Genomic DNA, 26238 nt, shown 5'->3' with positions numbered 1-26238 from the left:
GGGGAAAGGGCAATTTAAAACTAATGTGGCTCTCCCGTGCCTCCAGGGCCACTTGGGGAAAAGACTGGGGACCGGGGCTCTGGCCCAGCAGTCCGTGGTGCGCCCCGCCTCTCCTGGAGGCAGAATCGAACACAGTCCGACCAGGGTAAATCCTTCGCTGATGCTCGCAATACTGGGGGATCCTCGTTCCCACACAAGCTTCACTGGTTCAGGTAGGTAGTTGCTATAAGCACAGAACAGGTTATCTCACAGGTTGCGTTACTCACAGTGCCGGGGGGATCCTCGTTCCCACACAAGCTTCACTGATTCAGATAGGTAGCTGCTATAAGCACAAAACAGATTATTCCACCGGTTGCGTTGCTCACAGTGCCGGGGGATCCTCGTTCCCACACGGAGCTTCACTGGTTCAGGTAGGTAGTTGCTACAAGCACAGAACAGATTATTCCACAGGTTGCGTTACTCACAGTGCTGGGGGATCCTTGTTCCCACACAGAGCTCCACTGGTTCAGGTAGGTAGCTGCTATAAGCACAGAACAGATTATTCCACAGGTTGCGTTACTCACAGTGCTGGGGGATCCTTGTTCCCACACAGAGCTTCGCTGGTTCAGGTAAGTGGTGCATAGACGAAGCTCTCGTTGTCACACCCCGGGCACAAGGCTTGATTTTCTCTCTCTCCCTATAGGACTCAGGCCGCGACAGATGTCACCATCTCGTGTCTCGTCGGAGGCTGGGCAGTTCGAACGCTACAAGCACAGCATACGCACAGCAAGTCGAGCGTAAACACCATCAATCAGTGAAACTCACCCACAGCACTCTTATACCACGTCACGTGAATTTTAGATCGTCCTTGCCACCTGACCACGACGACCTCGAGAGATTGGTTGGGCAACAACTGGATCACAACAAAGGAGGGAGAGATGTATGGTATTCACAGGCCCGGCGTGTCGGTTATCACTTCCCTGGCTCACCTGCACTTCCTCTTTCCCACAGGGCCACTGGCTTACTGGCGGGCGGTGCTTCGTCCGTGCTTCTGGTCAACCGCGGCTCACCCACGCTCTCCTCCCCAGTGGGGCCAGGGACCTCACGAAACACAAGAACACACACCAGGATAATTCTTCATACAAGACATTTGCAGAGAAGTATCACATCGGTTACTCACGCTTGGTGCCAATAACCTTTGTTCACGGTGCTCTCGAGGGCTCTACGTCCACTCCTTCTCACGTAAACTCCACACTCTCCCTTCGTCCGCTGACTGTCTCTTACTCTCTTCCCCAGGAGAGCGATCCGACCAGCGTGGTCCGTCTGCAAAGCAGCAACACAACGTACACAACGTATACCACAAAACACCGGTGTAGTGTCCCTTTAATTATTTTCACCGCCCCGTCCTTCTCGCCTCTTCTGGCAGCCGCACTCTTTCCTTACACCATAAGTGTTTTAGCGGATCAACGGCGCCCTTCGGCTCCTCCAGGGACGGAGCGTGTGTTCGTGTTTGCCCAAGGCAGAAAAGGGACTCCCACCCGAAAACCACTCTCCTCTTTGTGCTTCCTTGGCCCTTTTTATGTGGCTTGCCTTCACCCTCACATCCAATCACAGGTTGCTCCATTTAATTTGCCACACCTGCTGCTCATTCCCTTGTAATCAGCGTTGGCAGGGAAACCAGGAAGCAAAACTGATTAAGAATCGGGCCCGGGCGGAAACCATCTCCAGGCGGAACCTTTCTCCGCCACTTTTGGTTCCGCCCAAGTATAGTCACCCGGTGACATATTATTAAACATTTATGCCTAGAAAGTAGTTTGTAGTTAAACTACATACAGTACATTGTCAATCTCTGTATCCCATAGTATGCATGCCAACTCAAAAAAACCAAACCCATACCAGTGATAACTTTTATTTCAAAACAAAAATAATTGTTAAAAAGACATAATACACCCACAGATAATCATGTACGGTACATTAACCGTACACACAATCTACACAGCCAGAAGTTCCCCTCCATCATTGAAAAAACAATCAACCGAGCAATAGCCCTGAACCTCCTTGTCGGAATAAAACCCATTCAGGAGTCCCCTTCTGCCATTAGATACCCAGGTGGGCAGTCCTTGTATATTTCAAAGTCAACGAGTAGGGCACCTGGAGCTCTTGCCTATATTGTCTGGAAAATGCACTCCAACTCACAACACCTAATTTAGATAAAATACAGAACAAACAATATTGAATCATTTTGAAGAAATTGGCAATTGGAAATAGGCATTAACATAAAAAATTACTCCTTACTATGTATATGTTACACATATTATAGGAAAATGTTAGACAACATATGCTTGAGTGTTATTGGCTTTGTCTGTAAAGTACCTAAGAGACTTACTTTGTTTATGAACAACATAAACCAGTTAAAAAAAAGTTTGTCAACACAAACTTAAATTTGACTTGAGAAAGCCTATCCTAAAAGTTTGAAATAGAAGATTTTCAGTTTGCAGATCAAAGTTTTCAAGCTGAAAGTTTTGAAGGCAATACAGTCTATCAGACACAGACAGACGGATGAACAGACATGACAGATAGGTAGAGATAGACAGACAGAGACGGATAGAAAGACAGACAGACAGACAAATAGATAGGAAGAACAGACAGATAGATAGCACAAATGAAGAAACAGAATTAGATGGACGGACAGACCGACTTTCTCAATTATCTTTTACAGTACTCACAATTTAGATTTAAAAAAACTTACTGTCCAGCCATACAGTGAATTTGGGTTTGCTGACAACGTCCATGAAGACCTTGCACATCAGTGAAAGTCTCCAGAAAGCCACAACGCCGTCTCTGTAACGACTTCCATCAGGATCCGCCAGAGGATGTCAATCGGCATCTGTTTAAAGTAGCAAATAGTCAGTCCAAAATGTAACTTATTAAAAAGGGTAACCGATAGATTGACAGGAGTTTATACTGCACTTACCTTGGTCAAATAATCAACATGCAGGGGGATTTCATCACCTCTAAACTGGAGAGTAAGAACAAGAGTAGCGTCATTTTCAAACCCCTGTTATTTAGGTTCAAGATTTGAAATGGGAACCAGTACCTGCTCTCTACTCTCCTCTTTTACTGGAGTTGCACTTTCAGCATCTCTGACCTTCAAAAGTTTAAAATATAAAGTCTCATAAAGACAGTTTGTTCTTAAAGACATCCCTTAGGACCATAATTGAAATCCACTTGTTTAGATTGATACATGTAATGAATTTATAATTATAGTTAAAAACATTTATTTTGAAATGCTAAATTTAAGCATTTGGTAATTGAAACTTCAATTAACAGTATGTATTAAAAAAGAAGAAAACAAACAAACCTCAAAGGATGAATTCTCCAAAAGCAGCAGACACTAATGCAAGGCATGACAGGCTATGTTAAAAATTAGTACAGAGTTAGTTTACTTTTAATAATATGGGGGTTTCTATTGCATAGGCTATTTCACTAACATCTGTAAACTCAAAGGTCCCTGTTGTCAGAAAGCTCAGTGAATACTGAAATGGTTTCCTGTTCAATAAAAAAGTATACTTATCAATAACATATCAAAATAGTTTACATTTAAAAATGTATGCTTAGAAAAAAGTCATAGAATATATAACTTTGTATGTTGTTAGTAACTCTTAAATGCTATATTTCTTCTTTTGGTTCAGTTTTGCCTTGTTTTAACCATAATCACACCAACCCTTACGAAAATTAACCATGGTTTTATTGTGGTAAAAGTGTAGTAACCATAGTTTTTTGGTCAATTGATTACTATGAGCAACACCATGGTTTAACTACACTAACCATTGTTTAACTATGGTTTTTGAAAACCATGGTTATCAAAACCATGGTTATTTTGTGGTTACCATGGTTTTACTACAGTAACCATGTTTTTTTGGTTTTAACTGTAGTTCAGTCAGGACCACTTAAGAATACCAAATTATATAATATATTTATATTTATAACAAATATCTGAATTTGGCCAAAGGCTGAGGAATCAAGGGGCTCGGTTGTCATACTGCACCTTTAAGATGCATCCTTTGCATGTATCCCCCAGCCTCACATAACCAACATTTTAGTATGCTACAAATAAAATAATTAAAAAGGGGTGCAATGGTTGTGAAAACTGAGATATTGGAGGTGAAGGGGAGGTGGTGGGTGAAATTGTCTGTGCGACAGAGTAGCTACAGAGCGTCTGATTGACTGCTTAAATACTGTTGATTAAAGCAGGTGAGAGTGATTAAGCAGCTGAGCGTCAGCTGGAGTAGTTAGCGATCAGTGGTCTGCCTGAACTACGCTTGAATTCCATCCGGTCACACAAGCTATATTTCAGTCAGGACCACTTAAGAATTCCAAATTATATAATATATTTATATTTATAACAAATATCTGAATTTGGCCAAAGGCTGAGGAATCAAGGGGCTCGGTTGTCATACTGCACCTTTAAGATGCATCCTTTGCATGTATCCCCCAAACACAACAACGTAGTTGAGTGCATAACTTCTAGAGACTGCTTGTCTCGGAGTACGCGGCTCCTGGCATGTTGGGTAGCATACCTCAAAAGGGATATTCATCATATTTGGAACAGGCAGGTTCAGAGGAGAGAAATAAAATGAAGGACAGCTGAGGCTGACATTAGTTAATCATTAATTAACGGACCCCCAACACAAGATAACGCGTGCAAAATGTTTCTTACATCTTGGCATTGTTGGAGACTTTTTACGTGACATTCACTCTTCTCAATAAGCAGCTACCGCTGCTTCTGTGGGCTCCACCCCCGACCCAAAGCATTCACAGGCGGTCTAGTCCTTGCGCAGCAGAGCAGAGTCTCTCCCAGTTGCAATCAGAGCAGGAGAAGTGGTTATCTATCCGCGTCCAGACGGCATAATCGTGCATGCGGGAAGCCGGAGCAGGCGGATCCCGCGATGGCTTACATTAATGGCGAGATATAAATATAAAATGGTCTTTGAATAAAATGAATCACTGTACATAAAATAAATGTACTTGAGGGAGCTGAGCAGCAGCACATTTAGAACAGACAAACTGTACGAAGCTGACGCGTTAATGGGCTATTTACCTACAAAACAACGTTTCCCATCATTTATCAGTGTATGTTTTGAACTGGACTGTTTGGCCATATAAACATGAACATACACACATTTCGTTTTATGAGAACATAAGCAGATAAACAAACGAGAAAACATTTTCAAGCATTCATGTGTCTTAAAATAAAATTTTTGACAGTTCAGAGAGAAAGAGAAACGTGAAATAATGTAGTAAGCCAGTGTAGTAAGAATGCAAATGTGACGTGATGACATCACTGTTATGCAAATGACGCAATGACGTAATCTAGCGACATTTAGCGACTTTCCAAGCAAGCTTAGCTACTTTCCATTGAAAATAGTTGGCAACACTGGTTTCTTATGCTTTACATGCTTGTTGAAGATGCGTAGAGCGACTGCCTTCGGGACGTTAAATCAAGTGTAAGACACGAAATGCTGTAAACTATAACTGTCGAATTTTGAGGCAATCAATTAAAACAACATATATACACTGACACTGCAAGGTGACCTGAACGATTAATATCGAAATGAATTGGAACGAATGACGGACATACTCCTTGCTTGTAGTCACATTGGTCTAACGTTACTGGCCTACTGCTGTAAATACGTAAATGTAAATATGGTAAAACTGCTAAATATTGCATGAAATGCTGTTAATAGAACATCCTGCTATACTGTTGATAAGAAAGTTATTGTTTACAGTGACATAGCGATTTTAGACTATTTGAGCGACAAAGATACTAAAGTGAACTTTTTCCAGTGCGCATACGTGCACAAACTCAAAGCTCACGCACTGAAAAGCGCGTTCAAAGATCACGGAAACATAAGTTCTTTGGGCTTTACAGGAGATATACGCACAAATTATCTTAATACCTGTACGGAATGGATGTCTTCCGGCACTTCCACAGAGAGTATTGCAACATCTTCCGATTCCGAGCAAGCCATGGTAACGCCGAAAAGGGTAAGGAATAAAATTCTATCGATCGCATGAGTACTGGCTCAGTCTACAATCTGCTATGCAAATGTCTGTGCGACAGACTCGGTAAAAATGTCTGTGCGACAGACTCGGTAAAATTGTCTGTGCGACAGAGTGAAATTGTCTGTGCGACAGAGTAGCTACAGAGCGTCTGATTGACTGCTTAAATACTGTTGATTAAAGCAGGTGAGAGTGATTAAGCAGCTGAGCGTCAGCTGGAGTAGTTAGCGATCAGTGGTCTGCCTGAACTACGCTTGAATTCCATCCGGTCACTCAAGCTATATTAAAACCATGGTTAATTTTCGTAAGGGAAACCGCACGCGTGCGTGCGCGCGGTAGTTATTTGTATGATATCATGTGACACGATCTTATTTGTACGCCACTTCATTTTAACATCACAATAAACGCCACTTCAAAATAAAAAATTGTAAATAGAACAAAAAACTGGTTGTACTCACCATGCAGCGATAAACATCGGAAATGAAAACTTGCTAAATCGACGTCATGACTTCACGCCACTAACCAATGAGAAGCAGTGTGGGAGGGCCTGCACGTAACCAATGAGAAGCAGTGTGGGAGGGCCTGCACGTGCAGTCCCGTACCAGGTGCATCCTCGCCCAAATCTGCAGGCTGCAGCCAGGTGTACTTGAACAAAACACAAACATGATTAAATTTTTATAGAGACAGAGTGCAGTTATGCAAATTTGAAAACCACGCCCACCGGGGGGGAAAGCAATTCAACCGTCTCCATTGACTTTGTATTGCGAGAAGCCGCCTCCTTTTCATTTCTGGCTTATAACAAAAAACTGAATAATGCCTAAAAGCTGCTGTGTGACAATATGTACAGCTAACAAGCCAAAGAACCCAGAAATAAGTTTTTATAAGCTGTCGAGCCGTAAAACCCAGTCTTTAAGGAGAATAAAGTGGATCGCCGACTACGTTTCCCCCTAGTGGACGCAGTTCTACTAATAGAAGTACTATGAAAAGTTGCCTGTATCCATTTTTGTGTCTTTAAACGCTCGTTTTTTTGTGTCGACAGCTTATAAAAACTTATTTACAGATTAAACTTAAAAACAGAATAATACCTAAAAGCTGCTGTGTGACAAGGTGTACATCTAACACGCCAAAAAAATAAATAAATACGTTTTTATAAGCTGTCGACTTCAAAAGACGAGCGTTTAGACACGGAGATGGATACAGGCAACTTTTCATAGTACTCCTATTAGTAAAACTGCGTCCAATAGGGGGAAACGTAGTCGGCGATCCACTTTATTCTCCTTAAAGACTGGGTTTTACGGCTCGACAGCTTGTGGAAACTTGTTTCTGGGTTCTTTGACTTGTTGGCTGTACATATTGTCACAAAGCAGCTTTTAGGCATTATTCAGTTTTTTGTTATAAGCCAGAAATGACAAGGAGGCGGCCTCTTGCAATACAAAGTCAATGGAGACCGTTGGATTGCTTTCCCCCCCGGTGGGCGTGGTTTTCAGGTTATGACGCGCTGCGCTCTGTCTCTATTGTAAAAAAGTAAAATAAAAGAGTAAGACAAATGCTAATTTATGATTCTTAGCAGAGTATGTGAGCGGTGCGGAGTGGGAGCGGAGCGAGGAGTGGAGTGGCGTGATTTTGCCAGGAGCGGGGAGGGGATTTTTTGAATGTCGGAGCATCGTGATTTTTTCTCGCTCTGAAAAAGCTCCACTATCACTCAGTCACGAGCAAGAACCAAAAACACTGTGAGACAAGGGAGGGGCACTGAAAATGTTTCTAAACACTGCAATTGCATTTGTTTTGTATTGTTTAACTACACAAACATTAATATAATATCATGTTATTTATTATTTAAGTTTTTAATTATATTTTACTGACCCCTTCGCGATTTCTGCCTTTGCATTATATGATGGATGAATTCATAAGTTATTAATAAGCACAGTTAAAGAAAGACAGAAATAAAGAGTTTCTGAAATACTACAGTGCAAGGGAAAATACAAATGTATTTTAAAAGGTAATGATGACAGAGAAGAACGTGATTGCGGGGAGGTGATTACAACATCAAAAGATTCCTTGTGTAATATTAAAAGGCACGTGTCAAGAAAACACAAGTTTTCTGCTTACACTTGGAAAGAAAATCTAAAGGTCGGTATTAATACAGCTTTAACAACCTAAACCACCAACACAGAAAAAAAGAAAAAGCCATTTAAATTTGTAAATAATTTGCGGCATTTACCTTGCTACAGCGCGGTCTGTGACACGCTTATGCCATATGCTTTATTAAAGTTGAACAATAAATGGCGCATTCTGCTACAGAACTGCAATGGACTCTGATATTTTAACGAGCCAACGAGGTTGGTGTTGTTTCAAAAGAGAATTAAAATTTACAATGGAGCGAACGCGGAGCGAGGCGTTAATAAGGAGGGCGTGGGGAGGGAGCGAGGAGCGGAATATTGTACACCCAGAGCGGAGCTTGAGCGGAGGTATTATGAAATGCTTTGAGCGCGGAGCGCAAATTCTTTTCTACTCCACTCCGCTCAAATACTCTGATTCTTAGGTATTAAATTCCTTTACAAAAGCATTTCCAAAAAGTGCAGATTTTTTTGTTTTGTACTCAAAACATTTGATCTTCGGTTGGCTTCTTTGTGGGCTGAGCATTCATTTATTTTATGATCGAACATCTTATAGATTTCCTTAACATCCTCTTTATGAAAATTGTTTAGCTCACTGTAAGCCTGCATGTTTATTGTTATACTTTAAATGGCAAATAAGAATATAATATGAGCACTTATAGCCTAACATAGAAATAAAAAACATCACAGAAAAGAATAGCATTGTTTAAAAAACATTCATGTAACTCGCTGTAGAACAACGAGTGAAATATATGTAGTTTTAAAAAAAAAAGTATCTGAAGAGTTTGGTTCCAAAACGCAAAAATCCATTTTGACAAATTTTGGTAAAAACGTGTTTTCTATACCAAGAAAGTGACAAGATGAAAACCACTATTTTCTGTTACAAACTTTCACATCTTCAGGTTATAAAAACATAAAAAATTCAAGTCCATAACTTGATTTTCAAAGATTTATTATAAAAACGGATTATTTTTCCACAAAATGCAATAAATCCATGACAAGTTTTTATTCAAAATGCTATAAATCTATTGAATCAATAGCTATAAATGTGCATTCATCTTTGATATATTTATTTAGTTGACTAGTTGTACACACTAATTAAAAATATAAACATTAATGTCATTAATCAAAACACTTACTTTGTGATATTAAGAACACTGTCATTGCTGCGATTATACTTTACGTTGTCACGTTTTTCACAGCGATCAGCTGTTAAATGTTTTGGTCCTGCTCGATTTTCGTTGACTTTGAGTAAAATTATGGAACGTTTTTCATAAGATCTGCTGGGGTCAATGTGTTATCATGACAGAAAGTTGATGCTTTCGGCCCGGGCAAACAAGCACCTGTCTCCCGAGTGCCTCTTGCGTAAATTATTAGATGTTGATAGCTTACGTTTCTTTCCTGTCACAGAAAAACATCACAGGTTTATCAATGCTATTAAAGTAATAATTTGTTTTTGTTTGTTTGTTGATCACGAAGTACAAAGTAGATGAGGAAATCTAGGATTCCGTGTACTCAACGCGCCGCTATTGTTTGTTTACATTGCGTGGAATGGTGCGCTGTAATCTGTGGAGCAGATTTATGGCATTCTGTAGAAAAGGGGTAGTGGCGTTTATTGCATTTTGGGAAAAAGGGAGAAAAGATGACAGAATAACACAGCGTATATTGAATTTTGCGTAAAATTAGGAATTTACTTTTTAATACTGACCTGATATAATACTGATTCTGGCAGTAACTCATTTTTTTTCAAAAATGGCGTTTATTGCGTTTTGGAACCAAACTCTTCATCTTAACTTACCTTACAGTATTATATAAAGACAAAACTAAGATCACGCGTCGTCAAGTGTGGCAGTTTGAATTTCATGCAACTTCCGGGTCCTCTTGTAAGCTGTGGCATTATGGGAAAGGTAGTCATTTTCATAAAGCGTATTGAACGCTGTTGCTGTTTACTGACTACTGTTTCCAAGATGCATTGCAATCTATATCATCATATTCTGAGAGTACAATATAATATATATTAGTATTATTTACTAGTATTTTTGTGCTTGTTACAATTTAATGTAAAGTCTTATTTAAGTACTATTTTTCTTTTTCTGATGTTCGAATAGATGTTCACAGAATAACCAAAATGGGACGTCCCCCTAAAGTCATATCAGGAACATTATTATATGACCAACAGAGGACCATGTAGGACGGTTCTGTAAATGTTCCAAATGTCCTTTCTGTAACGCTCTTATGTGACCACAGAATAACCAATATGGAATATCATCCTACAGTCATATCAGGAATGTTTTTATCTGACCAAAATAGTACCATGTGGGAATGTTCTGTAAATGTTCAAATGTCCTCTCTGTAATGTTCTTATGTGACCAAAGGATAACCAATATGGAACGTCTTCCTACAGTCATATCAGGAACGTTTTTATCTGACTAAAATAGTACTATGTGGGAATGTTCTGTAAATGTTCCAAATGTCCTTTCTGTAACGTTCTTATGTGACCACAGGATAACCAATAAGGAACGTCCCGCTACAGTCATATCAGGAACGTTATGATATGACCAAAATAGTACTATGTGGGAATGTTCTGTTAATGTCTCAAGTGTCCTCTTTTTAACATTCTTATGTGACCACAGGATAACCAATAAGGAACGTTCTGCTACAGTCATATCAGGAACGTTATGATATGACCAAAATAGTACTATGTGGGAATGTTCTATTAATGTCTCAGGTGTCCACTCTTTAACATTCTTATGTGACCACAGGATAACCAATAAGGAACGTCTCGCTACAGTCATTTCAGGAACGTTATGATATGACCAAAATAGTACCATGTGGGAATGTTCTGTTAATGTCTCAGGTGTCCTCTCTGTAACATTCTTATGTGACCACAGGATAACCAATAAGGAACGTCCCACTACAGTCATATCAGAAACGTTATGATATGACCAAAATAGTACCATGTGGGAATGTTCTGTTAATGTCTCAGGTGTCTTCTCTGTAACGTTCTTATGTGACCACAGGATAACCAATAAGAAACGTCCCGCTACAGTCATATCAGGAACGTTATGATATGACCAAAATTGCATCATGTGGGAATGTTCTGTTAATGTCTCAGGTTTCCTCTCTGTAACGTTCTTATGTGACCACAGAATAACCAATAGGGAACGTCCCGCTACAGTCATATCAGGAATGTTATGATATGACCAAAATAGTACCATTTGGGAATGTTTTGTTAATGTCTCAGGTGTCCTCTCTGTAACGTTCTTACGTGACCACAGGATAACCAATATTGAACGTCTTTCTACAGTCATATCAGGAAAGTTTTTTTCTGACCAAAATAGTACCATGTGGGAATGTTCTGTTAATGTTCCAAATGTCCTTTCTTTAACATTCTTATGTGACCACAGGATAACCAATAAGGAACGTCTCGCTACAGTCATATCAGGATAATGCGTAAAAAAAACGCGTCTTGTTGTGCTGTTGGGTGTCAAAATAGAAATGCCAAGAAAGCTGGCCTTCCTTTTTATAGAATACCTTCGTCGAAAACACCATTCGAAAAAAGACGTAGGCAGTTGCAAGCCCTTAAACGGACAGACTGGAGTGATGAAATCATCCGGAATTCTCGTCTCTGCAGTGCTCATTTCATATCGGAACCCATGAAGCTGACATTCTCAGTATGCTATTTCATAATGGTAAACACCATGATCAACCCCACACAGCAGGGGACTCCTATGCGGATCCGCGTTCAAGTCGCCAAACCCGTGTGACTGTCACATTCGTTTTGGAGCCGCGCAGAGGATCAGCTCCGCCTCCGGCAGCGCGGTAAATTCTACTGTCAAACAGCGGATCCTGAACGGACCCATGTCGGATCCTCGGACGCGCCTTTACTGAACGGTTAAACGATGCACACCTGTCAATCGAGATTTTCTTGCTGGGACACGGTTCAGCTGAACCCTCTTTTGAGTAAGTATGATTTATTGATATAATTGTGCCAGTAAACATTGTTTTTTAATCATCCTGTATACTAATGATTGGAATGACGCTGATATTAGGAAAACTTTAGCATGTTCACTCGTGGATAATGGTTTAGCCCTAGCTGTGCATTATTAAGTTTACATGTTGGCAATTTTGGTATAGTGTATCTGCCATCTTCTTTATAATGAAAATTAATCTTTGGCAATTTACTCATTGTTTGACTCGGTCACGGTCACACTGCAAGATGCCATGTGACCTAATCAGTGACGAATTAGGTCAATAAATGAATGCAGGTGTCAGTCAGAGCGACTGTGGTTGGTAAAGACAATCTTCTCGTCTGTTATTTTGAGCGTCTGTGATTTAACCAGAGGTGTGTAACGAATTCCATTTACAGTTTTGGGTAACTAGTACTTTTAAATTGATTTTTAAGGATACATTTACTCAAGTACATTTCTAGTGAAAAAACTGTACTTTTACTTCATTCGGTGAATCGGTGGCGTTACTATGATAAGCAGGGCTCGCTTGTCCGGGACAAGTGGATTTTTTGCAGGACAAGTGTAAGAGAAAATTAGTTGTCCGACTGGACAAGTTAAATTTCAATCAATGTTACTTCACGTTATGTGCTGTTAACGACGCGCAGCGCAAACACAGAGCGGAATATTGAACAGAGCGCGGCACGCCGACACACACGTTTACATGTTACTGTTATTGTTACTAAACAAGCTGTGCGCGCATTAAACCTGATCGCCAAACACAGAGGGGCGGGAGTCGTGTGGAGTGGAGAGTGATGTTTCTTCAGGCTCCGGCGTGAATATAAATGACTTCACTGTGTGTCAAAAAAGCCGATTTAATTCCTTTTTTTTGTCTCTTCTAACGTTCGGTAAAAACACATAATGGGCTTAAAATCTTGTTTAAGAATCTGTTTTATAATGAGAATCTCTCTTTCAGCGCGCCTATGATTGTGTGTGCTGCCCGACAGCTGATTTGAATCTGACAGAGTTCGTCACTGTACATTAAAAATCCCACACGAACATTACAGCGTAAATGCTAGGTATAAGATTGATTTTATATATATAACATAATCTAGATACATTTATTCTAGTTTTTTAAAACATGGTAATGTTTTAATGTTTTGCATTAGTGTTTTAATGTCAGACAATCATTGAAAAATCATCTATTATTTTGCTTTAATTGCTAGTCCGGGTTTGGTTGAAGGCTACAGTTTGTCCGGTTAGAACAAGTATGTCTCACTCAAAGTATTCAAATCGTTGACTTTATTAAATGTGCGTAAATGTGTGGTAGGTATAATGCACACACACGCACAGTCCACAAAACCTCCTTTGATCTGAATCAATCCTGCTTATTTAAACTATAACTATTTACACTATTCAGCAGATCTCCTTTCCCGTTATCATTCACCTGCTCATTTCTCCGACACTGCGCAGACTCTCTAGCGGAAAGTTTTGGAACAGTCCTTTTCGCACCTAATAACAGGGGTGACCGGATTAGTCCATTTATTAAAGGTGACCCTATCCCTAACTTTTCTACAATCATTGAAATGTGGGAAAAATGAAGATAAAGGCAGCAGATATAGCATCATTCTTCAGAAAGAGTAGCAAGAAGCAGCCAAATGAATCTTAGTAAAATACATTTCAGTGGCCTAAATTCACATGATTTTCTGGTCTCTATGGTATTTTCAGCAATCGGAGATATAAATCCTGGTTTCAAAGTAAATTTCAAAAGTTTTATTTGATTAAATAGTTTAAAAAAACATGACGTTGAATTATGACTATAAATTGTATGTTAATCTCAATTCATTTTAATTAAAATTAAAGTATTGTAGAAGTTGTATGTTATACATTCTGATTAACACACATTTATAAAACGGCCAGTTCTGGTTCTTCATTCTGATTGGTTGAAACGCGTTCTCAGCTGTGATAAAACTCACCGGTAAACCCACGGCTCAAACCGTATTACATAGCTTGTATCACTGCGCCACTGTTGTTGTGTACTGTAGAAAATAAATGTCAAAATGTCGGATTTTGTTGTCAATTTTGATTTATTGGGTGGGCTAATTATATTATATTGTAGTAATTATAATCCTCAACAATTGAACAATTAATGGCGATATCCAGATAAGTGTCAATAAATATTGTTGAGTTTTCTTGTTGATTAATCATTAATGCTTCCGTGAGGAGTAGTTGTACCGTATATTATCCACTGGGTGGCGATCTTACACAAACACTGATGCTTTCACTCAACACTTTAAAACTCAAGTGTATTTTTTGATCAGCGATCTGAATCGGATTTCTAACAAAAGTCATTCACAGAAATGGAATTATCCTAACATTTTGCTCAAAATTTGAGAGGATAAAAGAACAATTGAAGGTAGGGTGAAACGTTTTTATTTTGTTGTTTGAAAGCAGAGGGTCTGTTCTTTCATTTGATATATTGTATGTTTATATATCTAAAGAAGAACATTTTTCTGGAAGGCATTAATGTTTAACTAAAGCTGGGTGGCAACTCTTTTAAAAAACGCTGGCAGGGAAAGTGTTAAGCATGCTTAACACAAGCACATGCTTCCAAGCATATCCACACGTCAACAGTTGCACGGTATAAATGTTAATGTATAAATTAGATGAATGTTAATTTATGAAAATAAACACCACAGTCTTAATGAATCATATTTTCATTGTGTCTTTGCTCCGTCTGTTTTGCTTGGGAACCGCTCTGTTGCAGACACACTTGAGTCTGAGGAACTACTTTGTTTGGCGGAAGACTAATATCTGTACTAATATAATAACAACTTATTTGCTGTGTTTTATTATATGAAATCCTGCTATACATAATTTGAAGCAACCGTTTTATAAACGCAATAAGCCCCGCGAAGCAGTGGGTTACCAGTGCATTTTATAACGGCTAAGGGGGTTTTAGGCACGCCGCTTCGCGTCGTGCCTAACAACGCCCCTTAGCCGTTATAAAATGCACTGGTAACCCACTGCTTCTTGGGGCTTATTGCTTTAATAATACTTAAAAGTATTTTAAGGTAGGATGATAGAGATTTTATGTGCCATCAGAGTAACTGCTGGCCCCTACCTGGCCACCCCTATGAAAAATCCCTTGCTCCGCCACTGATTAGCAAAACACAAAAAATACATTATATTATAAATCTTTACCCGGACAAATGACTTTTGTGCATGGACAAGTGCAACGCAAATTTACTTGTCCGAAGGACAAGTTGCTCAAAAAGTTAATGTCAAGCCCTGCATAAAAATATTGTTACACTGAATGACATTTTAGTTGGTGTCTTCTGTAAAATTCCAGTAAAAATGTATGGTAGTTATTATTTTTTGCTCAGAAAAACATAAAGTTAAACAGGACATATTCTAATGTATGTGAAAAAGACTTAATTTAAAGCTCTTTTACACTTTTATTTTTTTATGCTTTAAACTCCCTTTTCGTCTTTGACCCATGTAGAGGTGTCCTCTGATGTTGCAATGCCAACTGCATCCACTTGCAGAGAAACAATCAAGCTCCCAGTGAAATACAGCACTTATGAGAGTTTCCAGAAGGACCTGAAAGCTGCTGTATCATCCACAGACAGTGGGTTTGGTTTGGTGTAATTACTGTTCAGTGAACAAACATGTGACTTCAAATCAATTCTAAAGTTCAAGTTAAACTACATACAGGTCACAGTTTAAACCGCATGTTAGCTCATTTTGGAATGTGCCAATTACTCAACAACAGCATTAGTGCATGTTTCTGCACTATTTTGTTCGCAATTACGAAAAACAGTTTTGCAACGTAGTTTGTCAAAGTCATTTATTACATAGAAAATATGAGGTTATGTCTTATTTACAACAGTTCACTGCATTAACTGTTTTGTTAAAAAAAACAGTAAGCAATGTTAGACAAATGTGTCTTATTCAAGTTTAATAAAACGCAAACAGTGCTTTGCCTGGGTACTTGAATAAACTTCAAAAACCTTGCCTGGAGACTTTATATCAACATATCAAATGCTGAAAAATAAATTACATCATAAACGTAGTCCAGTACTTGATGAAGATTATTAACTGTGATCTAGTATGTGTCAATCGCATCTGAAAAGGGCACATTAGGATTTGGCAGGGTACTTAATTCCTTCTGGAACTGACACTCCATCGCTGTCATGACTTGGGGGACCATCCCAGTCAATCCCATAATTTTCATCCACCTGTTTAATGAAAATCAGTCAATGTGGATGTAGTTATAACAGTTATGACTAGGGGTGTGACAAGATCTTGTGCAACGAGATCAATATGATTAAAATGTGTCACAAGATTAATTATGTCAAGATTTATCATGGAGATGAAATCTGTCTCTTGATATCAGCATAAAGTTGAGAACAGAGCATGCAGTAGTCTGTTTTGTACATCGTGTGGTTTTTTGTTTGGATTTCCAATAATGTTCATTTGGGAACTCGTATAAAGTCTTAAATTACATGAGTCTAACTTACACGATTAAATCTCTGCATGTTTTTGCTCAAGAATAACAGTGGCTGTAGCATTTCTACTGTAATTGGACAAATATTAAAGATTTAAATAACTTTAGATTAGAGTTAAAATCCAAAGTAATGATAACATCTGTGGGTCTGCTAGTGCCCTCTGCAGGCATCTGTTATAATACATATTATCAATTACCAAAATAATTGTTATGGACAGTCCTAGATTAGTTAAAGCATTTCAGAGTTATGTGATTTCTGTTTCCCGTTCATTTTATCATTGAGGATTTTTTTGAAGTGTAAAAATCTTGTTCTCGTGGAGTGTCTCGTCACACCCCTGGTTATGACTGTGGAAAAATAAATTAGGCATGATGATCAAATTAACAACTTATGGCATTGGTTCTCTATAAAACGTAACTCTGATTAGTCAGTAGTTGATTTATAGACGATATATTCACATCATTAGCAGTGCTGTTTTATACAAATGCAACTGTCATCATGTAGTGTTCTTTTTTTTGCATGCACTAAAAATATCAGCATGCTCAAAGATCTATACATGCTTCTCATTGTAGTGTTTTACACTAAATGTATAGCAGTGTGTTAAACAGCTCAGATGCAAGCATTTTGTTAGAACATTCTGAATCTTGACTTGATGGAAAGCAAGCTTTCATGTCTGTGAATTGTCCAGTTGTCCATTCTGAACTAACCACAGCAATAATAATTTGCAAAAATGTACCATACTCTTCTTGAATAGTGTCCAATGTTGTTGTAATTCACATCTGATTCATTCATACTTGTGCTGCAAACAGTCTTTACCTTTACTGGTTGGCAGATCAATGAAGTATCAATAATTGAAATATCGACAATGCTTCTCATAAATTCTTTACTGCACCTTTAAGGGTATATAATCTGATATCTTACTTGAATTGGGTCATCAGTATTGTTGGCACTGTATCTCAACCAAAGCTGGACGGGTGACTGGCTCCCAGCAGTTCTGATGCGGTGGTTATTCCAGGCATCTTTAAAGAAAGCGAGATGCCTCTGCAAATGAGGCGCAAAACTCCAGTGAAGAGCAAAAATGTCAGTCTCTGAATCTGGATTGAGTATTCCCTCTGTCTCCATGTTGTAGAAGATGTGATAAAACATGCTTAAAACATTTTCATACACATCTCTCCAAAGCCTCTCAATTCTTAGGGGAGAGAAATAATATTAGAAACAAAACATAATTATGTTGATTATATAAAGCCTGATGTAATAATAGCATTTATCCTATATAATGTAGGCTATATAATATTTACCTCTGATTGTGTACGCTTCTCCCTGTAATGTGAGAATTCCTGTTTTCTCCTCTGTGTGCCACCATGTACTCAGCAACTGCAATATTCTCCCCACCTTTATCAGACCGGACCCTTGATGGTAAACCATACTCATTCACAGCAGCCATGAAGTTCCTGAGAACAGTGCATGCTCGGTTATTTGAGGATGCAGACAGATAAACTACTAGGCGGCTGAAACCATCAATACCGCCGTGAATCACCAATCTCCATCTACAGAATAAACAAAAATATTTGTAAATAAGTTCAAACATCAGATTAGAATTATGTGGACATGCGTCACATCAAAAGCATATAGAACCCATAAAAATGCAAAATAACATTTGATGAATATTTCCAGATATTTCACACATGTGAATGTAATAATATTAACACGTCTAGTAATAAATACTAATCAAAGTACAATCTGTTTAATTAAAATGCAGTATAAACTTAAAAAAATCTAAATCTGCTTAAGTTAAGGTGCTTAATTGAAAAAAAAAATAAGTGTCTGCACATGGACATGATATGCTTGTTATAATGACAAGGACAAAGTTTGTCTGCCTGTCTGTTTCACCATTTGTCTCTCTCAGGCTGAATCCCAAACCGCCTACTTCCATACTATATAGTACGCAAAGTAGCGCTTTTTACATACTATATATTTGGAAGTAGGCGGTTTGGGATTCAGCCTCAGTATTGCCTATCATCCTCCACGCTCCCTAGCTGTTTCATGTCTGCAATCAATGTCATCATCTCTACTCAATTTAAACTTACTCTGTTTAACCCACTGTTGTCTGGTCTTGTACATGTTATGTTGTGTTTAATTGTTACTCCTTTTTTTGGAATTTACCCTGTGGATATTATTTGAATTAAATATATATCTTTGTGCAGGTTTTTCTCCAACAATATGAACCTTTTCTGTTGTATGTACCTGATGAGTTTATGATTGCCGTCAATATGCCACATAGCATTGGGACAAGGAACAGTGTACTGATGTCGCCTTATGGTTCGCATCGACATTGCTCGCATCAGTGTTCCATGTGGATCTACTCTCCTTACCGATTCTCGTACTCTCAAAGCTTGTGAGGGAAAAACAGAATGGAGTATAATATCAAATAAAATACTGGTTAGAAAGGTAAACTGTATATTTAACAATTTTTTATTTAGAATCATCCTTACAATGGCAATGTAAGTTATAGGGCATGGCATGGTAACATCAACCTTTACATTGTATAGATAAGCTATAAGTAAATAAAGAGCTCAGATGCAAAACCCACTGTGCGTGTCTGGCAAGATTTTTTGTTAATGAGGCTTTTTATTATACTCTTAATGGATCCTGCCTAAAAAAACTGTATTTCTGAATGACCTTAGGGGCTAAAGTGGATTTGGCATAAAATTATTTGATGAACATGTAGTAGGCTAACATGTTCAGAGCATTCAATTACAATCATGATCAAATTTTTGGCAGAGGTGGCATTTAATGCATATAAACTCTTCAAATCTAATTATAAACAACATCTCAACAGCCTCATAGTACATATTTTTATAACTGTGAATGGTAAAAATCTTGTTGAAAATGCAAGGGTTCTTACTTTGAACATGGAGACCTCGTGAATGCTGATGACCATGAATTATTCTGTACCCCGAGTTTGGATACAATCTTTGTATGTCTTCAATGGTGCTGTCAAGTTCTGCATCACTTATAGTAGAATACAGATCAGATACCCTAGATACAATGATAGACAGTGTTAAGACTATTTAAAGTGATCAAACATTTTACATTACAAATGTTGCCATTTAATACACTAATGTCTACGGTTATGGTTACTGTAGCAAAACCATAGCTTATTTTGATTACTACAATGTATAAATGTAGTAAGCATGGTTTTAGTAAATTCATTTCAGCATTCATAAATTTGAATGCTTACCTTCATATATCATTCTTTCAAAGTACATTAACACCAAGACATTTCTATAATAACCCTTTTCACATATTCACATATCCATTCGTTTCTTATGACATAACCTACAATATACATACATGTCTTCTGTATTCACGGTGCATGAAATCACAAAATGAGGTACGATCACAACTTACTGCCAGATCATGCACAGCGAACAAGCACATAACAAAGAACGGTTATAATACAATACGTCAACACTAACAATGGCAATGGTTATATAGTACGTAAATAAGTTTCATTGTAAATGTAATGACTTGTAAGAGACGGAAGCAAACGCAGGTGAAAAATATAACAATGTTTATTAAATGTAAACAAAGAGAGAGTATTCTGAGTTAATGCGGAAGTAATCCAGTCCGGTGTTGTTGAAGGCAATGGTGACGATGACTACGGTGGAAGTTGGTGTTTTGAGTGCGACGTTGGTGGAGTGGTGAGCAGTGGTGAAATCCCAAGCTGACACGGAACATCCACACGAAGACGACGATGACAATACACATCCAAACTGAAACACGTAATCCAATGTACACGGAACAACCAAGCAACACGGAGACTGAGCAAACAATAGAATCTGGCAGGGAACAGAAAGTCAGGTGAGTATATATGGAGATGATGTAATGATGAACAGCTGGAGCGAGACAATCAACACACAGGTGAAAGGGATTGCTCTAACGAGCACATGGCAGGGGTAAGTGAACAACACACACACACAAACATGACATGGAGGAAAACCATTGATTTTCCTACCGAGACACTACACCCTCCCCTAGGAACGCCCCTCGGCGTTCCCAGCCTGCTTTACCTGTTGATTGAATTAATCAATAAGGCGGTGATCCAGTATGTCCCGAGCAGGAACCCACCTTCTCTCCTCCGGACCGTAACCTTCCCAATCCACCAAGTACTGAAATCCGCGTCCCCTCCGTCTGGAGTCCAGAATACGGTTAACCGAATATGTGGTTTCCCCATTAACGATACGAGGCGGAGGGGGAACCGGGGCAGGCGGATTAAGACGGGAAAAAATCACCGGTTTAATTTTGGAAACGTGAAAGACGGGGTGAACCCTCCTGTACGCAGGAGGAAGGCTAAGACGCACTGTTACCGGATTAATGATTTTGGTAACAGAAAACGGGCCAATAAATTTGGGAGCAAGTTTATTCGAGACGGAACGCATCGGAATATTCTGGGTTGAAAGCCACACTCTTTGACTGACGACGTATCGGGGAGGCTTCGACCGGTGGCGATCGGCCTTGGCCTTGGTGCGTGACCTTGCCTGGAGCAGAGCTCTGCGAGCTCTGGTCCAGGTGCGGTGGCACCTCTGGACTAGTGCGTTTGCGGAGGGAACCGACACCTCGGATTCAGTACTGACAAAATTAGGTGGTTGGTACCCTAAACTACACTTAAATGGAGACATGCCCGTAGATGACACCGGCAGAGAATTGTGTGCGTACTCCACAATTGAGAGTTGCTGACACCAGGACGAAGGATTCTTGGAAACCAGACATCGCAACACCCTTTCGACGTCCTGATTGGCTCGCTCGGTTTGACCGTTGCTCTGGGGATGAAACCCGGACGAAAGACTAACAGTCGCCCCTAGCAATTTGCAGAACTCTCGCCAAAATTTGGACACAAACTGGGGACCCCTGTCAGAGACCACGTCTGTCGGGAGGCCATGTATTCGGAAGACGTGGTCAATGACAGCTACCGCTGTTTCCTTGGCTGATGGTAATTTGGGCAAGGGAATGAAATGGGTCGCCTTCGAGAACCGGTCCACTACGGTCAAAATCACCGTATTACCCTTAGAGGGTGGGAGGGCGGTAATAAAATCTAGCGAAATGTGGGACCAGGGTCTCGAAGGGACAGACAGCGGTAAAAGTAACCCATCTGGAGGACGATTGGAAGTCTTACCAACGGCACAAACCGAACAAGCCAAGACGAAGTCGTGGACGTCACGAGCCATACCAGGCCACCAAAATCGTTGCTTGACTAGAAACCTAGTTCTACTAACCCCTGGGTGACAAGCAACACTGGAACCATGACCCCACTGGAGGACGTCTGACCGTAACCCTTCCGGCACAAATAAACGGTTCGGTGGGCAGCGAGCCGGGGGCGTTACCCCTTCTAAGGCTGTCAAAACCTTCGATTCGACCTCCCATCTGAGCGCGGAGATAATGATTTTCTCCGGTAAAATGGGCTCGGGAGTAGCAGTACGATCGGAACGCTCAAAAAGACGGGATAAAGCATCGGGTTTGATGTTTTTGGAACCCGGCCGGTAAGAAAGTGTAAAATCGAAACGACCGAAAAACAATGCCCACCGAGCCTGCCTGGAGTTAAGTCTTTTGGCAGTTCTAATGTATTCGAGATTCTTATGGTCCGTCCATACAATGAAAGGTACACCCGACCCTTCAAGCCAGTGACGCCATTCTTCCAGTGCTAGCTTGACCGCCAACAACTCTCGATTGCCAATGTCATAGTTAACTTCCGCAGGAGATAAACGATGGGAATAATACGCGCAAGGATGAACCTTTCCGTCTGAGGATGCGCGCTGGGATAACACTGCTCCTACCCCCACCTCTGACGCGTCGACCTCCACTATGAATTGACGTGAACGATCAGGGGTAACGAGAATGGGAGCTGAAACAAAGCAGCTTTTCAGTTTGGCAAACGCAGCCTCAGCTGCGTCTGACCACCTGAACGTCAAACCAGGGGAGGTCAAAGCGGTCAGAGGTGCGGCTAGTTGGCTGAAATTGCGAATGAAACGCCGGTAAAAATTGGCGAACCCCAGAAATCTCTGCAGGGCCTTGCGAGACTCTGGGGATGGCCAATCTACCACAGCCTTAACTTTCTCAGGATCCATGCGAACACCCTCAGTCGAAATGATGTGTCCTAAAAAAGAAACAGACTGTGCATGAAAAACGCATTTTTCCGCCTTGACAAAAAGCCCATTCTCTAACAACCGCAGAAGCACTCGTCGTACGTGTTGCAAATGTTCCTGGAGAGACGAAGAAAAAATCAATATGTCATCCAGGTAAACATATATGAACTGGTCTACCATGTCTCGCAACACGTCATTAACGAGTGCTTGGAAGACTGCCGGCGAGTTCGTGAGACCGAAAGGCATCACGCAGTACTCAAAATGGCCACGAGGGGTGTTAAACGCAGTCTTCCATTCATCCCCCTTCCTGATGCGAACCAAATGATATGCATTACGTAAGTCCAATTTAGTGAAAACGGACGCTCCCTGCAACCTCTCGAAAGCTGAAGACATCAACGGCAAAGGATAAGTATTCTTTACCGTGATGTTGTTCAACCCTCGGTAGTCAATACAAGGTCGCAAGGATCCGTCCTTCTTCCCCACAAAAAAGAACCCCGCCCCCGCTGGAGATGAGGAAGGGCGAATGAACCCCGTTGCCAGAGAATCAGAAATATATTTCTCCATGGCCTCCATCTCCGGAACGGACAGAGAGTATAACTTGCCCTTAGGCGGAAACGTACCTGGCAATAAGTCTATCGCACAGTCATAGGGACGATGAGGAGGAAGAGAATCAGCCCGCGACTTACTGAACACCTCCTTCAGGTCGTGGTACTCCGCGGGCACGGTAGACAAATCCACTGCTTTCCCCTGAAACACAGACTCAGACACAGAAACACAAGCAGAGACAAGACAGGACTTATGACACTCCTCGCTCCAGCTGGTAACAGAACCCAGTTTCCAGTCAATTCTTGGGTTATGGGAATGAAGCCAAGGATGTCCAAGAACTATGGGGGAGAGAGCAGTGTCAGTAATAAAAAATGAAATAGTCTCTGTGTGGTTTCCGGAAGTAATGAGTGTGATAGGTGCTGTGGTGTACTTGATAGTGGGTAACTGATGTCCATTGAGGGCGAAGGGCGCAATCTGGTGGGTGAGTGAAGTGAAAGGTAACTTGACCTTACGTGCTAGTGAGCTGTCGATGAAGTTGCCCTCCGCCCCCGAATCCAGAAGTGCGTGCCCTGAGTGTGACATAGTGGACCACCGTAGTCTCACCGGAAGGAGAGTGGATGTAGTAGAGGTCTTCTGTGCGGAGATCCTGCCCGATAGTAGCCTCTGTCTTACTATCGGGCTTGGTCTTTTACCGGGCACCTCTGGCATTGGTGACCCGACACGCCACAGTACATGCAGAGACCCAGGGATCTCCGCCGCTTCCTCTCCTCCCGGGGTAACCGAGCTCGACCCACCTGCATGGGTTCCGGATCTGAGAGACCACCGGCGGAAACTTCGATGGGCGGATCCGTGGACTCCGCTTGACGTAGGGACGGACCTTGAGTCTTCCTTTTGGCAACGGTGGAAAGGCGTGCGTCAACCCGGATCGCCAAGTCCACCAACCCGTTGAGCGACTTCGGTAATTCCGCCGTGATGATCTCTCGATGGATCCGATCCGCCAACCCATGCAGGAAATGGTCCCACTGCGCTTCCTCGTTCCACCTGCACTCCGCCGCCAGGGTACGGAACTCGATGGCGTAGTCCGAGACCGACCGCTCCCCCTGCTGGAGATCCGTGAGGAGACGGGCGGCCTCCCTCCCGGCGACGGAGCGGTCGAAAACCCTCTTCATCTCCTCTGCAAGCGAGGCGAACGAGGAACAACAGCTGTCCTTGTTTTCCCATACCGCCGTCCCCCAGAGGGCAGCCTTGCCAGAGAGAAGCGAGAGCGTAAACGCTACCTTGGTCTCCTCGAGGAAGAATGACCGGGGCTGTTGGGCGAAATGTAAAGAACAATGAGAGAGAAAAGTACGGCAATAGTTGGGCTCACCGGCGTATTTCTCCGGGATAGGAAGTCTCGGTTCCGGGGTGAAACTACCCCCTGGAGGTGAAGATGGTGCGGGCGGCATGGGTGGCGCAGTGGGAGGCGTGATGTCCGGAGAACGCTGAGAGAGCTCGGAAACCTTCGCCACCATTACCTGGACGGCCTTCCGCATATCTTCGATGGTTTTATCCTGATGATCCATGCGAGCCAGCGATCGTTGGAGAAACTCCTCCAGCGCGGAGATTGGCTGACCACCTGCTGCTTCCATGTTGGCCAGATTCTTCTGTAATGACTTGTAAGAGACGGAAGCAAACGCAGGTGAAAAATATAACAATGTTTATTAAATGTAAACAAAGAGAGAGTATTCAGTGTCAATGCGGAAGTAATCCAGTCCGGTGTTGTTGAAGGCAATGGTGACGATGACTACGGTGGAAGTTGATGTTTTGAGTGCGACGTTGGTGGAGTGGTGAGCAGTGGTGAAATCCAAGCTGACACGGAACATCCACACGAAGACGACGACGACAATACACATCCAAACTGAAACACGTAATCCAATGTACACGGAACAACCAAGCAACACGGAGACTGAGCAAACAATAGAATCTGGCAGGGAACAGAAAGTCAGGTGAGTATATATGGAGATGATGTAATGATGAACAGCTGGAGCGAGACAATCAACACACAGGTGAAAGGGATTGCTCTAACGAGCACATGGCAGGGGTAAGTGAACAACACACACACACAAACATGACACGGAGGAAAACAATGGATTTTCCTACCGTGACAGTAAATCTACGTGCACGCTAACTTAGCCCAAATCACTACTAACTTTGTCTTACCTCATATGATGCTGTTCCATCCTCCGTCTGATGGTTTTGTTGCTTACTTCAAATAAGTCTGCTATCTCCTGAACAGTAAAACCACTCAGAAGATGTATCCGTATCGTCTCTACAGGTATGTCGTACTTTGGACTCCACAACGTCCTGCAACTTACTAAGAACCACTGGATCTACAACAGAGTTTGTGACAGCCGCAAAGTTTCCAAGAGTATCCAAAATAGCTTCAACTCGAAGCAAAATAAACTCGTCATTATCGGTAATATTTGCTAGCTCATTTAATTCAGCTGCTACACCGTTGATCACCGCCATTGCTAAACCAGTGTCGTTCAGCCCCGCCCACTGCTTAGCATTGAATTTGCATACAAGTTGAAAATGAAAACCAAAATGAAAAAAAGACCAATAAATTAAAAAGAACATAAAATTAAAAATGAACTTTACATTTTAATTTTGTCCCTATTATTGCTTGGGCATGAATAAAAAGCCTTTTAAAAAATGTATTTAAAGATTCCTTTTCAAGCTTTCCTTTTTATTTTAATATTGCCAGTCTTGACTCAAGATTATATTGAAAATGAAATGTCAAATCATCAATTTAATTAAATTTTTCAATTTGGCCAGAATGATGCTTCATCACGTTAAAAATGAAAATGAAATAATTTAATATAATGTTTTAATTTTTATTTTAGCATTTCATTTTCAAATTTGGGACATATTTTGCGATTTTATTTTTTATTCTATA

The 26238-nt window shown here is 40.8% G+C and overlaps 1 protein-coding gene across 1 annotated transcript; it reads right to left on the bottom strand.

Annotated features, from left to right (window-relative positions):
- Positions 1–16226: 16226 nt before the first annotated feature.
- On the bottom strand, positions 16227–25811 carry LOC129426425 (uncharacterized). Its single transcript, XM_073858819.1, has 7 exons — positions 25806–25811; positions 25503–25672; positions 19520–19653; positions 18859–19006; positions 17913–18161; positions 17536–17803; positions 16227–16347 (listed from the first exon to the last, which is right to left on the bottom strand). Exons 1-7 carry the CDS (start codon positions 25809–25811, stop codon positions 16249–16251), a joined length of 1074 nt encoding a protein of 357 aa, XP_073714920.1. The 3' UTR covers positions 16227–16248.
- Positions 25812–26238: the final 427 nt, after the last annotated feature.

This window comes from Misgurnus anguillicaudatus, chromosome 21 (assembly GCF_027580225.2).
Source record: "Misgurnus anguillicaudatus chromosome 21, ASM2758022v2, whole genome shotgun sequence".
NCBI lineage: Eukaryota > Metazoa > Chordata > Actinopteri > Cypriniformes > Cobitidae > Misgurnus > Misgurnus anguillicaudatus.
Note: the sequence above shows the minus strand (reverse complement) of the source record. Positions and strands in the feature narration are given on the sequence as shown.

Excerpts from the sequence above, each read along its gene's own strand:
- LOC129426425 (XM_073858819.1), bottom strand. Across the intron at positions 19,654-25,502 it reads ATGGAACAGCATCATATGAG|GGTATCTGATCTGTATTCTA; the intron begins GTAAGACAAAGT and ends CATTGTATCTAG. Across the intron at positions 18,162-18,858 it reads GGCAATCATAAACTCATCAG|ATGGAGATTGGTGATTCACG; the intron begins GTACATACAACA and ends TTTATTCTGTAG.